Raw genomic sequence first — 16,730 nt, 5'->3', positions numbered from 1 at the left:
CTAATTCACTTCTAACTGCCTGCTATAGACAGCTGTAATGTAGATGAAATCTGCTGAAGTGTCTTTATATTAGTAAGCACCAGCACCATCAAAAAAACATAAGGAAGCAGTTCACTTGGTGGGGTTGGCTCTTACTTTTCTAAATATGCTTTTGCTCATCTGGTTACATATAACAGACAACTAGAACTGAGTACCAGCTCCTGCATTCAACTGAAAGCACCTTAACACAGACTCATAAATAAATAAAAACAGTATTTGAGTCATTTTTATAAGAAACACTCAGCAGCATAGAAAGATAAAGGAACAGTAAATAGGGGTGTTGGAGCGATTGCTCATGAGAATAAGAGGTAAGAAAATGCATTTAAAATCTTTGGATAAAGCTCCTTTAAGAGTGCCGAGACACTGAATATAAATCCAAGATAAGAGCTACTATCCTTAAGGCTACAAACACATGAGAGAAGTTGTAGAATGTAAAGATACTGAAATAATGCTGCAGGACTCTACTCCAGTGTAGTGAATCCTGCTGCAGGGTGCATTGTTATAAAAAGTACACAACTTATTGGGAAAGGGGTGAAACGGACACTAACGTTTTTCAAAGGCAGCAAGTAACCATGGTAACACACACACCTGTTTTACAAAAAAAAGAGGTTTATTAATATACTTAATTTTTCGAGTTTGACTGCACATGTATATTACGCCTCAAAATCTTACACAAATACAACAATCATAAGTTGATAAGTTACAACATTTTGGTGTGACAAACATTTTAAAAACCATGAATAAAAGACTTATTTTGGTTTAACAAAGACAGAATCACTGTGACAACTCCACTATGTTTACAAAAGCTTGTAGGTACAACGTATTAGAAAGCAGTCTGCCAGCATCTCGGAAATGGAACTTTGCATGACTTCTTCATTAAAGATGTGGCTGACTATTATATTCAAATTCACTATGGACGACAGTTATTGTTACACACGTAGACATCCACACAAGAAGTTACAGTAAATACCTGGATCAGTGTAGCGATTTGCTGTCAAAATTTGTGATATACAAATCTATACATATACATTGTATATTTGCACTGACTGTCCACATTATTAGGACCTTTACCTAGTTCAGTGCTGGGCCACCATATGTCCTGATCACAGTGCTGGAAGGTGTCTCGAATCCATTCAGTTATGTTTCACGCAATAGGTGCAGAGTAGACAGATGATCTTGATAATGAATGTGTAATTCAAGGCCACCCAAAACATGCTCAAATACATTGAGATCCAGGGATTGCAGTGGCCATGGAGGATGCCTGAAGTCTCTATAATGCTCCAAACCATTAGCACACAATACTGGCACATTTCTATGGGTGCATTACCATCTTGAAAGTAGCCATCGCCATTAGGGTACAAATGCAACATTTTTGGGGGGACTTGATCCTCATAGATGCCTAAGTAAACTTAAGCTAAGCCAAATCCAATCGGGTATATAGGTTCTAATAAAGTAGCCAGGCAGTGTATCTATAGTACATACATATCATATAGTTACATAGATATACAGACATTGAAATAGCACACATGGCACACATTGTTGCAGGCTGTTCTGGGGTTGCAGGTAACCCTAGAATTCCCAGGACTTTAACCCTTTACTTCCTGGTACTTTTAAGAGTGTTATTTTCTTGCTTGCTTGATGTCCCGCCCCTTACAGGTCTACATTTAACTTCCATTTACCATAATTTTTGAATAAATATGAATTGTGAAAAATCAAATGTTGCACAGGTGTTGTGCACACTGCTTTTAGATTAATCCCTTTTTTGTCCTAAAGGGAATCTGCAGAAGCAATATCTTACAATATCTTTACATACCCGTGTGCAGTAACTAATGCATCTACTTGTTTCAGTTACAACAACTGCAGTTTACAGACCATATAAGGTGCCAACTTCAGGTTCCCATAAATGCCAACGTATTGATAAAAAGTGGTTACTATGAAGTTTTATTTAAGGAATATTAAAAGATGAAATAGTCAGAAAATAATATGGATCAGAATTTAGGTGTGACAAACATTTTAAATACCATGAATACCATGGTTTAACAAAGACAGAATCACTGTGACAACTCCACTATGTTTACAAAAGCTTGTAGGTACAACGTATTAGAAAGCAGTCTGCCAGCATCTCAGAAATGGAACTTTGCATGACTTCTTCATTAAAGATGTGGCTGACTATTATATTCAAATTCACTATGGACGACAGTTATTGTTACACACGTAGACATCCACACAAGAAGTTACAGTAAATACCTGGATCAGTGTAGCGATTTGCTGTCAAAATTTGTGATATACAAATCTATACTATATCTATTGCTATGAAGTTTTATTTAAGGAATATTAAAAGATGAATATAGTCAGAAAATAATATGGATCAGAATTTACCTGAATCATGTCTTTGACTTTTCATTAAAAAGAAAATACTGACAATCACAATAATACAACACACACCTTTGAAAGGGTTAATAGCCTTTTGTGTACAAAAACACAGTTCTGTTTCTTGAGAAGGACGTTTAAGTGGCAACAGAACAGCAATGAACCGACACTGACCTTTCATGATCATTTTTCTCATCACAATAGCACACACCACTTTGAGTATGCCTATCACATACTCATCTGAAAAGGTTAATACACACAGTACCTCACTTTGGTCCTCACTTAAAATCATGAATGCATTTGATATAATCTACTCGTTGATTAAACTGTAAGAATAACTGGCTTTCTACAGAAAGATATACAGATACAACTGAGAATACTGATTAAAAAACAAGATTTGATAAAGGTAAAAAAATAAACTTCAAACCTACCTGCTCTCCAAGACATTCCGACTCCTTAAGATGTCATGTTTTAAATGAATGTTTAATTCAGGTAAACGCAATGTAAATATCACTATAAATTTATGTGGAAATCAGAATTGTGATCAAAGGGAAAAACTATTTGCACAATGAAGAGAGGCAACACCTGTAGTGTAGGAGCAGGATTTAAATGTAACATGCTGTGCAAAGAAATCAGCATTAATAAACATGTTCTTTAAGGATTAATGTATGTACATACAGACTGACAGACATGGGGACTACATACAGTATGTATTTGAGATTCTGACAAGGGCAATAACTTGTGCTGAAGGATGTCCTTAACTCGTTTCATCACTTGAGTAATTGGAAGTGTGACAGAAGCACAGACTACATCCTGCAGAAGTGTAATTTTGCTAACAATGAATGTACCCAATCCAAAGGCATGGTATTTTGGAGTAGACAGAACATTTACTACATTTTGCAAAGCGTCCTGGATCTTAGCCCAAAAATACAGCAATGTCCTTGAGTGTCCAAGTCTGTACATTACTGTCTGCATTTAGGTAAAACATTATTCCGTTTTAATTAGGGATACACATCTTAGACTGACAAAGTCAAATTAAATATGTGCTGGAAAAGATGCTTGAAGTGAAAGCGGATCTGATTTATTCTGTGCAAAATTGATGTGGCCCTCCGGCAAAATGTTTACCCATGTGTCCTTTGTGTCAGGCTCAAATGTCTGCTTCATAATTTCCAGCAAGAGCATGGCAGCCTGGGGTACTAACGGACACCTGTTCCTTCTATAAAAGTAATGCTCTGTGTGTGGTTACTTACATATTAGGGTCTTATCTTTGTCCAGCCCAACCAAAGCATTTCACAGCTAAATATTTCACAGTAGAGTTGATGAAGTCTGACAGCCATTAATCCTGTGTGTTATATGACTACTTGAGATAAATGCCAATTAAAATGAAAGTTCCAATTAAAGACCATCATTATTTCCCATTCCTGTGGTTCCATTTGATAAACATTCTCTATGTAAAAGGACACACCTGTGCTCTGTAGGCTCTCCATTAAATTAATCCTGAAGTAATGTGGATGAAGGCAAGTGCAGTTCAGTAAAAAATAACAAACAAAAAATAACACAGAAAATAAAGTGGCATAACATTTCAAGAAAGATAACATGGTCATGCTGCCCAGAATGTCCAAATATTTTACAGAGTAGATGCTTATAATGCAAGTCAACCTTGTGCTTACTATTTCATTCGTATTTATATAAATAGACGTATTTTTAGTACACATGAACCACTGTAGGTTTTTTCAGTACTGTGTTTTTAGACTGCTTAATAGGAGACATTAAAAACCACCAAGTATGCTTCTCTGTAAAAACACAAATCCAAAAAGGTTTTTTATTGAAAATAGAGCCGGAAGAAAATAACTTTCTTGGAGAAAATGTTTCTGGTGGTTCACAGTTTATCATGTATATTGTTTGGTTTAAAAGGACATAAAACTGAGTGTTGTATAGACTTCTGTGGGTCAGAGCTGTGTATAGCAACTGTATGAATGTTTTACAGGCATTTACTAGCAGATGGGGACACATATTTTAAAACAAGCCCCTCAGTATTGTCTCTATGGTTATGACTTAACACTCGTGTGCACCTTCACAATCTGTTATTGTTCATACACTCAAACTGTATGTGACTGCAGCACAGAGTGTGACAGCAGTTCCCATGTGCTATATCAACATAATAACTTCACGGTGGACAAACAGAGTTTAAATAAAAAAAAATATATATAAAAAAAAGACTACCAAGCCTACATGTTGCTTTTCACAGCAAAAATGTTTCACATAGGTATTATAATGAAAACAGACAAAGTGATTCTCTCCAGGTCTGTCAAAGCAGTATATTTTAGTAAGTAAGTCGTAATGTCCTAACTTTACCTTTTACAGAAAAAAAAAAAAAAAAACGTACCGAAAAAAAATATTATTCTGGAAAAAATATATCAAAAGATTAAATAAAGTCACAAGTTAGCCGAGTTAACTTCAGCACCAGTTAAAAGTTTAATGGTGTATCACTCGGTTGGAATGTATTACTATATTATTATTATTTTTAGTAATTTGAAGAAAGCTGTCTATTTTGCCAGTGCTTTGAGCTAATGTTATGGATGCCAAGCCCCATATCTGCATGCATTATTAATGAAGTACACAGGAAAATATCACAGTGCTTGTCAAAATATTTAAAGCATGTTGTCTGACATTTTACTTTTTACCACGTTAGTGGCTCCTGGCTTATAGCGCCCATAGCTATTCCCCTTCTTATTTTAACAGCTAGATTCGCAAAGCAAATATTATTACAGTGCTGTACATTAGAAAACAGAGTGGCGTTTTGATACAGTTACTACCCTTTGTATGCACTACCATTCATTCTCAATATAAATGAACACGCCTGTTTAAAGGTATTAGTACATGAAACTGGTGCTAAAATGAAATGCCAATAGAACTATGATGCAGTTCTGGAGCATATTTCAAAGTTTCCTTGATTAGAAAAGTATACTCTTATTATAACCCTTCTACAAAATAATGTCACCCTTAGCAAGCACTGTATTTGCTGTAATGCTTGATTTCTTTACAATTTAAGGTGATCTAGGAAATGATATGCACAAATATCAAAATCATATACTGTAGTGTGTTCATGAAACTGCAGTATATAATGCATAGGTGACAACAGCGTGTGAACCAGATCCCTTCATTTAGGAACAACGTTTAAAAACAATGAATGAAAAACAGATGCTAGAAGACTATGAGCATGCTAAAGAAACAGCTTGAAATCACAATATCACCTCTAGAGAAACAGCACTCTCGCTGAGTGAATCATTTACAATACGGCAGGATATTAAGAACAGAGTCTATTGTCTGCACAGTTAAGTGACCTGTTAACCCTTCCCAGGCCACAGAACTGACAGGCACTTGCTGTGGGGAAACTTGTAGCTATGGATGTTCACAGTGCAGCAGAGAGCAAGAAAACCGGCAGTAGCAGGCCTACGGCAACTTTCTATTAATTTACTTCCAAAAGCAACCCTGAATGCCTCTGCAACCGCCTCTATCCGGTATGTTTCATATGGTTACCCCAGCAACCGATAACTATCATGAATCTATACAAAACTGTAGAAAATGGAGGATTTTACATTGTATTGATGTTGTTTGAAACTCAGAAGCCAAAGAGGAAGAATAACACTGTACCTATATAGAGATTTACTTCATATGAAAGTATTTTGTAAAATGCTACCATGATAGATGTAGCTATTTATGAGATCCAGGAGTTTCTAGTTGTTTCTGAGGACCCTGCCATCACTTGGTAATTTATTCCATGTAAACCTGTGCTAAAACAGAGGCAGGTTGTAAGCAGAATTCATATTATAATATTGCACGTGATGGCAAGGTTCGATCGATGCTTATCCAAGCAGTGGCTTTCGATGGATTAACATGTATTTTTTTCAACACCAGCTAGTATGTTTTGATATGTTTATTTGTTCTGACAACAGTAATATAAGATTGTCTTGTCTATGCACAAAAGCAGAAAGGGCAGCCCCTCGTGGACAATCAACAGCAGGAGGAACACCAATTAAAAGCACTTTTAATGTCAGCTTCCATTTGGAATGATTGAACTGGACTACTCAGTAAGCCTTGTGGTGCTGCTCCTGAATCCCAACAAGGCTGCAGCTCAGAGTCCAGAGTCGGCTTTGAAGTTCCTCATCGTACGAGGCATCTGCAGACTTTGTCCTTTGACCATTGTAGAGATAACAGCCGCCAACTCCCTCTAGCTCTGGTGCAGCTGCTGCATATATTGAAGTCGAGGCTCCCTCCTCTGGGGTCTGTCAAGAAAAGAAGACCAAGGAAACAAACACAACAACAAAAAAAGAAACAGTACATTAATAGCTATAGGCTGTTTGCTGAATACTTTACTTGCTTTCTGTGTTTTATTTAGGGCAAGGTGAGGTTTGAGATGATAGCCACGAGGCTGAACCTGATCATTATGAAATTGGACATCTAAGACTACAATGAACATTCTTAGCTCAAATCAGTTGATGCATTCCTTGATTTTAGCAATTGTAGTTTCTGGTGAAAAAACACAGCTTCACTTTCTGAATTTAAAAGATGAAATGAAGATTAAAGCATCATCATTTGCCTCTCATTAAAACTGCAAAATAATTCTCTGACATGTAATGATGAATATAGACGCAGACACTGTTACCCAAAGCAGTTTATATGGCGCAAACAGTACAATCAGCTGGGGACAGAAAACAAACGTAGGTTCTACAACATAGATGAACACTAAAGAGTAAATAGCAAAACATTCTTGTAGTTATGAGTTTCTCAGAATGTTGCTCCTCTAGTATTTTATTATAACTGTTTCTAAACGGCTTTCAGCTAATTCAATGCTGATGTTAACTGGAAACCTTTAAGTTTCACTGGTTCCATCTGTTTTGAAATATTAAAATGACATCTGAATTGGTAAAAAAAATTAGTTGATTGAAATTCAAAGCATGTTACTCAGAATTAAAATAACTGTACAAGAATTAGATATTTATTTATTTTTTTCTTTTAAAAAGGCAGAAATTCTAAGAGACCACTACTTTTACAATTATAGGTTGAGCTCACACTATCAGATTCAGACTGCTTACAAAGATAAATCATTAACCATAGCCTCAGGCCTAAGAAAATGAAAATCTGAAAAATATTAAACTGCAACAATTGCACACTGGAGTTTAATGACCTGAGGGATATGAATCATAAAAATAATCAATACTGATTAATTCAATTTCCCATGCCTCTCCTCAAAGGCAATTCTGATTTACTTAAATTGATGCATCACTAATATACCCCGCCCCCCCCCCCCCCCCACTGGGTGGGGTTAGGTCTTATATTGCATTATATAACGATATAACGTAAATAAACAATGTTTTTTTTGATCAGACAATTTAGCTTGATGTCATACAAGCTGAATGACGGCTTCATGTCCTAAATGTGAACTCAATACCAGGCCTAAGGTTTTCATCCTGTTTGCCTCCAGATTATTCTGTTGCCAGAATGATAAAATAAGACTTGACTGAAAAATGACAGACAAGCTTTGAATATCACAGTCTGTGGACATATGCAGAACTCGGGAAAACAAAACGCACCACCTCTGAAAACAAAGTATTGCTGTTAACTTTATGTATATCAAAAAGGTAGCAGATGGTCCAAAAACATGACTTGAAGAAAGAAACAGTTACATATAATGGAACGATTTTAGATAACACAGCAGATACTGACTGCACTAATCCCAAGTGATTTTTTAAGCTAGAAAATAAAGGTTATTCTTCTTATTTAGTTAATAACTATGTCATTGCTGCTTTAGTATAAAAAGAGAGTTACAGGTGTACATAGAAGGGGTGTCATTAGAAGGACCCCAGACGGTGCCATCGCTGAGATGCTATTAAGGAGAGATTCCCTCAAGGACATTTCTCACTTGGACTGGAGAATGTGAGCTGATTACCTGTCAGTCACTGCACAATCAGAGCTGTTCCTACTGATTCGCAAGTGTATTAACGGAAAGATAATTGCAGAGGTTCACATTTGTAATTCATCTTGACAGTGACGAATTGTAGACAGATGTCAGAACTGAATTTAGAAATGAATTGTTTCTCAAAAGTAAAAACTAAATTGTATTAGTTTCTCTAAATTAACATGCACTTAAAATATACCATGAATCCTAAAGACTGATTAAATGTTAAGAATGACATTTAAGAACTTGAATTATATTAAAACAGTCTTTTTCATAATTTAAAACTGCAAAACATATTGGTATAATTTATACTACTTCTCTTAACTTGATTAAAAGGTAAGTGCATTTGCCAGAGAACATTTTTAGACCATGTGTGTATGTTACTATACATTGGGCAGATTCTTTTGTATCTGTACTACAGAGAATGACCACTACAGTATACTGTATACAGTGGTAGCCAAAACCAGCTACAACAATGGTGAAATATGGCATGGTACTCTCTACCATAAAACTGAAGTTAATGTGATATGCAGTTTAGTTACCCTGCCTAGCATATTCTGCACGCTAGGGGGCGTTATCTGACTAGAAATTGGTTTGTTACAGATTACTACTGACATTCAGTGTTACACCAGCTGGTGTCATGCGATGAAAAGCGATCAAAAGCGCAAAGCACGAGTTAAATTCATTTTTATACAGAACAGTAAAATTGCGGTAACAGCTCAAATATGCTGAAGCCTACAGTATATCAAGATGTTAAGCATTTATTTTGCTGAAGAAATGGATAAATGTAACATGCTACAGCCAAAATAAAAAATATTTATGGCGATATCATCTAAATAAACCATAGAGGCAGAGTCAGTGGGTGCTCTGGAGCTAGAGCGTTGTCAGTGGGTGCTCTGGAGCTAGAGCAGAGTCAGTGGGTGCTCTGGAGCTAGAGCAGAGTCAGTGGGTGCTCTGGAGCTAGAGCAGAGTCAGTGGGTGCTTTGGAGCTACAGTGTTGTCAGTGGGTGCTCTGGAGATAGAGCATTGTCAGTGGGTGCTCTGGAGCTAGAGCATGCACAGGAAAAATAGGTACCTTAGATGTATCCCAAGCTGGCCTTTTCAATAACCCTCTTAAATATCACCTCAGCAGTGGATCCCTGAAGACAGCACAATATCATCAGGCTGCAATTCAAGAAGAAATCTCTCTTTCCTAGCAGCTGCTGTCTGAGTGATGCTATCAGATGGAATGATCCATCCAAAACAACGAATTGGGATGTATTGTACTGTCATCAACCTCTATTAAAAAAGGCAAAGTAATAAATTGTATAAAACAACGAAGTAACGTATATCTGCCACTACTGATGTAAACACAAATAAGCTACTAACAACCAAACGAGAAAGATGGGCCGAATGGCCTCCTCTCGTTTGTAAACTTTCTTATGTTCTTATGTTCTAAAATTAAAGCCATTGTGAAAAAGATCACCATGCCTTGCATCTGTGATATGTACAAGTGTGTATTTGCAGTTGCATGTATGGGCAGGCACCAGAAAGAATGATATCCCCGGAACTATCATTTCAAAAGGTAATTGGTGTTAACAGAAGGGAACACGGCTAATCAAATGATATATTAAATGTGATTTGCCAGGTCATTCTTCCATTGGACTTGAATGAATGCAAGATAGATTATACCCAAATCAAACAGATGCAATGCAGCATCATTTGGAATAGTGCAAATGTGCCCAGTGATTATTTTGCTGGGTTTGAATGAATGCTAGATAAATACATATTCATTCAAAAAAAAAAAAAAAAAAAGAGAGAGATTAATGACTCATTACAGATGTCAACACCAAAACAAAAATAGGTCACCTTGCAGCCACACATTCACAACATGTGTAGCCTCTCATAAGAAATGCTCAAGAACAGTGTCATCAAAACCAGATCAGTGTTTCCCAATATATATATAGCTTTCAAGAATAAAAAGACTAATTCTAAAATGCAGTGGGACTTTGCTCTTGATGATTGTGATCAAAGCTGGCTCACTGTTTGAAGTGTTTGTCATGAAGGGGTTAAAATAGAAGTATGAGGCTACGATGGGGGTGTGCAGGGTGAATCGGTGGAGGTATGTGGGTGGAAGGGAGAACTGTATGGTGTGACAAGGTAAGGGCGATAAACAGATCATAAAACTTCATCTAGCAAGAGGGACATATATGGGTTGTTTTTTTCCCGGTTAAAACAGGGAGGTATCTTATGAAATTAACTGCTGCATGCTAGAATATCATTGGTGCAATGTTAAGAATAGAGAATGCTATATATACTAATGTACAAGGGAACTCTGGCAGATCGCTCTTCCTGGTACTGATAAAGTACGGGTTGATTGGGTCTCCAGAGCGCTCTGTGGCTGTGTGTTGACCTTCAATAAAAACCTTGATTCAACTCAAAGCACTTACGGACTGAATTGTTTGGGGTTAGATGAACATCCAGAATTCGTCCCTACAGTCGATTGCTTCCCAAGAAACTATATACGAAAGTGCTCAAACACCACTTTGAAAACTGACATCTTTTCTAGTGTGGAAAGTAATTTATTTTATATGCTAATAGAGTAGTTGCAATTCTTGCCTTTGCTGATGCTTGTTTCTTTGATCTTTTAGCCAACTAAAACTAAAATAGGCTACTTCATTTTCCCAAAGTTGTTTTATTATTTATTATGTTTAGTGTATCAAAAGGTAGGACTACACACCTAACAGTCAGGCTTTATAGTTACTTTGGCAATAAACTATTGTTTTTTTCCAACATTAAAGACACCTGTTATGTTACTTCATTTGAAAATAATACGTTAAACAGATGCTGTTCATGACAGCATGAAGCCACTGAAAGAGGCTTAATTCAATGGTTTACATTAGGGAAAGTATAAGCTAGGATTGATAGCAATGAATCCAACAATACCCGGAACAGCAGCCCAGCCACCAAGCCCTTGAGGCGTTGAGCCGGCCAGCAGATATTCTGGTAGAGGTCTGTGTTCACCACTCCTGGGTCCACTGCATTGGTCGTTACATGGCTCCCTTCTGCTGTCAGGCGATGCTGCAGGTAGTAGGTAAACAGCACAAGGGCAAGCTTGCTTTGGGCATATGCACGGTGTGATGAGTAACAGCTACTGTAAGTGGAAGAAAAACATACAATAAGGCAAGGTTAGTAATACAGCATTTAAGCCACATTTATATGTGTGTGTATGTGTGTGTATGTGTGTGTGTGTGTGTGTGAGGGGCTACTTTATATTGCTTACAGGGTCAACAAAAAGTGCCTACAAAGTAGAAGAACCTGAAAAAAAACTACCTTCTGAGGACATTGGCCATGTAGTGACATGTTTAAACATATATATATATATATATTTGAAAATTAAAAAACAATGGTAACGATTTTCCTCGTAATTTAGAATAATGTTCCCTTACTGCAGCAATTCTCCACACAGCTCAGGAGAACGGAAGGCTCAGTGGGCATCCTCTGATCCCACGACCAAGCCAGTTTCCTCTTTTTATACCCAGTTACTTGAGAGTGGATGTCAGCGAGCTACCGACATCTGGAGGACAAAGACCAGCCCTGCAGGTGTTCACCTGAGCCTGAAGGGCAGCTAGCCAGCAGGGTCCACTGATGCGTGATGAGGGGAAACGGTCTCCGACGGTTTTGCTTCCCTAACCCGCAGGAGCGCCAGAGCCAGTGTGACACTCCTTCCGAAATTCCCAGTGAAGACTGTATGACTCACCCTGAGTACCACGCAGCCGTGCTTTTACCAGGTGAGACATTTGGGGATGCCGGTAACTTTGTTTTTAATTCCATAAAGGTAGTCAAGTTAAAAACCAATGTTACGAACTAATCTGACACCATTATTATGTAAGGGATAAGGCTGAATCAGTAAAAATAACTCCCTGTTTGAGTGCCGTTAGACACTTTGAATTGTTCATGCCACTTAAACTATTTCTTCCTAATTAATACAGTTCGATAATGAGACTCACTTGATTGTTAATTTGGTAATTAGATTTGTTTTTTTAATCTTTTGTTATGCTTTAAACAGTTAAAATGATGAGGTCACAACCTCAGTTCGACTGCAGAGTACATGGTTGTGTATATTCTTACTTAAATCATTATTGTCCAACACAGCGTTAGCAGCTATAACTACAAACAGAACCTCATTTGGGAGGAAATAAGGACAGAACTCACTATCTAATTGCTGAAATAAGGTTACTGCTCACTGCATTGCCAGTGCTGGTAAACGCCATTTGTTCTAATCATTGTCTTATTATAGGGTAACACAATTTGAATTTTCTTCATGGTTGAGCACACCAAGGAGCTTTGAAAACTCAGAGAATGCTGATTAATGTTGCTGGGTCCCTATGCAGCCTCCTTGCAGTATTCATTTTCTCTGCTTCAGATGGTGTAACAGGTGCAATTCACCATCAAATAATAAAGGTCATTAACAACATAATTCTGCAGCATGTAATTAATGCTAATTACCACAAAAATGAATCTGAGAGAGCAGAGAGACCTAATTTAACTTAGTGTATCTAGATAAATCACCATGTTAAACAATTTAAAAGACTGTTGGCTATATGAAACTTTAACCTACTACAATCTATTGAACACAGGCAGTACACATTACTAAATCAAAATATATAATTTGAAGTTTGAAAACATGTTAACTTTCTGAAATTGTGTTTCCTTTCTCAGCCTCTACAGCCCCTCGCACAAAAGAAACATGACACTCATTCTGTTTAATCCAGTAGCTTAATTTCCTTTTATACCATATACTGAGAGATAAATATAACAAGAATTTAATTTTTGTCAGGCTGACTTCCAAGACAACTGACGTTGTAAAATCAAAGAACTGATAAAAAGAAGACGAGAAAGAAATCTGTATAATCTGGTTTCAAATCTTCTATCTCTATCTGGCCATTCTGAGCACAGACGACAGCATACAGAGTGGTGCTCAAATTGCATTTCACAGAATAATCTTAAAGAAACGATGTCAGAGGCAAGGAAAAAAGATGTGTGTGATAACCCACTTTTATTCCATCTATATTCAACAGGAAAGGCAGGGCAGCATACAACACTCTCCCCCCTTTAACCTTGGCAATCGGCTGCAGCCAATGAGAGCCGGGTCACAGCACCAATGTAACAAAGGAAGCTAAGCACTAACCGGCAACCCTGCACACTGTAAGCAAGCACCAGGCTCAGGAGCATTAATGGCTACAGAGCTTTTAAATTAATCTCTCCGAGAGGTGGCAGAATCTAGAACAGCAGTGCAACACAAAATAGAATGCAGAATCCATCTCAAGAATTACTGGTGTTGGCCACTGGATGAAAATGGAACTACAGTAGAGATTGGTTTAGTTCAGCGCGCAGACAACATGAACAGTTGCACCCATTTTTCACAAATGAATTTCAAAAGAAGTCCGTGTGATAAGTATATGAATTAGAATTCAGCATCCAGAATGTTGTGCGAATAGCGCTACCCAGTTCTGAGAACTGTTTACACCCTAGTAACTGTCCACAAGCACAATGAACCCACAGTCTGTGGAGTCCCCGGCTCTTTGACCTTGAAATCACAGTGCCATCACCCTAACTTCAACCTCCGTCTTGGCCTTCACAACAGCACAGCCAAGATAGAAATTGGCTCACTGGTCCTAAATCTTCTCTGCAGAGGATTTACTATGCTAACCCCCCCCCCCCCCCCCTTTAAATTTGCATCCAATGATCACAATAATTGAGAAAGCAAATATTAATTTGGTAGTTATAATTAGAATGTCAACATTTGAAATTTGGTGAAAAATCCTTCTGGTGTTGCGTCCTGCTGCTGTAACTGAAAACGACAGCTGTTTGACACAACTGACAATACTAATCTCGTCAACCCGTGTTTTACAATATCACTGTCACTGCTTCTGGTGCTGTGACCTTTGACTTCAATTTTTCTGATAAAAAGGTGACTGAGACTGAACCTTCATTCACTTGTAAACCACATTTTTTAAAATGTATTTTATTTCTAAATTATATAAAAAACAAACAAACCAAAAAAACCTTTGGTACCCTGCACTATGGGACCTTGATATCTGTATTCTACAACATTTAGCAATTTTATTCATACTATTTCTTACACCCATTTCAATAATTAGTTTGGCTTCAAATAATAAGAATGTCAAAACTCAACACAGTATGTATATCTGAACTGTACCTGTAAAGCATCAGACTGACCAGGGGTCTGACAACATGCTTATGGAGTGCCTTTAAGTTAGTCTCATCAAACACTAGCTGAATCAATTGTCATTTATATTTATCAAGCTGGATCTAAACACTGCCACTTGAAAACAGGACCAGAACAGGGAGTTTACTTACTCTCAGTGACAAATATACACTAAAGAGAGATGCTGGTTTCCAGACTTGTTTCTTGTTTCTTTTATGCAATGGGCCCAAGCACTCAATAAACCAAATACATGTATACAGCACATACTTGCCCAAGAGGACCCATTAAAGCTCAAAATAAAAAATAAATCTCTTTTTATAGACTCATTAATATCTATTAAGCTCTGTTAATTCAATAAGGTTTACCGTGCTGAATACAAATGAGTTAATTATCCAGTATTCAGATGTAAAAAAATCAGCTGATAAGAATTCTCATATATAAATAATGACTTACATAAAAAATTCAGTATCATAAAAAATATATATTACGTACATATATATTTTTATGATACTGAAGAGAGACCAATTTTTAACATTTAGCTTAAATAAACATGAAGACACATAGCATAAACGGATGAATTGGATGAATTGCGCTAATTTCCAGTGGCCGTTTTTTTCAAAACTTTGGTAATTGGATTCCCGTGTTTGATCTGGATTATATTTTGCAATTGGGCTTTTCAAAACATCGAAATGCGAAACTGTGATCTGGATTCCGTTTTGTTAATCCGATCGCACTTTTAAACACGATTGAATGTTGCAATTTGGTTTTTCAATTTAAAAAGAGGGGAGCGGGATTACTTCGATCTAAAACACCAGGATTATTGTGATCCTACTGCAGAGGTGGATTTAGCTTTTAAATGATCATAGAACATCGATATCTTGTTTTTAAATTTTCATAGCAAACACACGATATATGTCCAAATAGAGTGTTCGAATATAATATTTACATATTTATTAAATTTTTGTATCCATGCAAGCAAAAAAGAAACCAAGTATTTAGTGCTATAGCTTTAATTTAAAAAAATATACGCATGCGCCTTCAAATACATCTCCTTAAAGCTCGTCTGAGAGATGCTGGACTCAACGAGCAGAATGATCCAGATAAAAGTAATCTCGATCACAAAACATAGAATTACAAAATCCGGATCACTTTGAAAACCTGACCCAGGGTAGAGAAGAGGAAGCTGTCTTTTTATTTTTTTTGTAAATACAACCTGCTAACAGTACAAAATAGTCAAATATAAAAATGAAAATCTTATTGTGAATAAATCAAATTAAAAGTATAGTGCTGTCACAGCTAATTGCAATACAAAAAAATACACTCATACAAATAACATATCCCCAAGATGTATGATAATACAATATAATGATAATGTAGAAAGAAGTGGAGTTAAAACTGCCAACATCAATAAACTTGACAGCAATTCAACTTTACTGTTTGGTTTAAACTCATAAGCTGTCTGTCACTGCTCTGTGAATTGTTTTCTTCTGAAACTGGCCAGCTCACTGTTTTAAAGGAATGCTTTATACTCTCTGGATTCACATGCTATTTTGTCTGCTTATTATTTACTTAAGCGATAGAGCCCGTCGATGCGGGCTCTACCGTGTGGTAGCTGACCGTGACTGGAGTTATGCACCCCGAGCCATATGGTCATGGTCATCTACCACATGGTAGAGCACGCATCGAGAGGGCTCAATCGCTATTAGAAAATTATTTATTTATTTATTTTCTCTTAAAAAAATAAATAAATAAAAAAATTAAAACCTATATTTATCTTGAACTTCTGATATTTTGCTGGGTAACCTTCCGCTGAGGAAAATAGTCCCTAACATAATTAGAATAGAAAAACGACACACACACACACACACACAGAGAAAACATTTTTAATTACTATTATTTAGCTAGCATATTTATTTTTTGGGGTCTTACTCTTCGTTATTGTAATTCATCTGGACATTGGCAGATAAATTACCTGTACAACTGTTGAATAGTCCATGTAGGATAGAATGTTGGAGGCGGGGCGTCATTCAAGCTGGCAGGGAGTGGATTGGCTGGTGCAGAAGGAATTGAAACAGGGTTGGCAGTTTGACTGTCTGGTTTTGAGGCAGAGTGTTGTTTGGATCCAGCTGATGACAGAATTGTGGACCAATA

At 36.9% G+C, this 16,730-nt stretch overlaps 1 protein-coding gene across 4 annotated transcripts in view; it reads right to left on the bottom strand.

Annotated features, from left to right (window-relative positions):
• Positions 1–660: 660 nt before the first annotated feature.
• LOC121327958 (dehydrogenase/reductase SDR family member on chromosome X-like) overlaps positions 661–16,730 on the bottom strand; it is a 55,964-nt gene continuing 39,894 nt past the window's right edge. For 3 of the 4 annotated variants that reach the window (XM_041272342.1, XM_041272343.1, XM_041272344.1), the window contains 2 exons: positions 11,294–11,501; positions 661–6,695 (listed from right to left, as the gene is read on the bottom strand). In XM_041272342.1, the coding sequence (XP_041128276.1) occupies positions 6,498–6,695; positions 11,294–11,501 (406 nt within the window). In that variant the 3' untranslated portion in view covers positions 661–6,497. Of the gene's footprint in view, positions 6,696–9,443; positions 9,508–11,293; positions 11,502–16,730 lie in introns of all 4 variants that reach the window. The other variant, XM_041272345.1, reaches the window with a different exon arrangement.

Source organism: Polyodon spathula, chromosome 15 (assembly GCF_017654505.1).
Source record: "Polyodon spathula isolate WHYD16114869_AA chromosome 15, ASM1765450v1, whole genome shotgun sequence".
In the NCBI taxonomy this organism is placed as follows: domain Eukaryota; kingdom Metazoa; phylum Chordata; class Actinopteri; order Acipenseriformes; family Polyodontidae; genus Polyodon; species Polyodon spathula.
The sequence above is the reverse complement of the archived record's forward strand: the minus strand, read 5'-3'. Positions and strand labels throughout refer to the sequence as shown.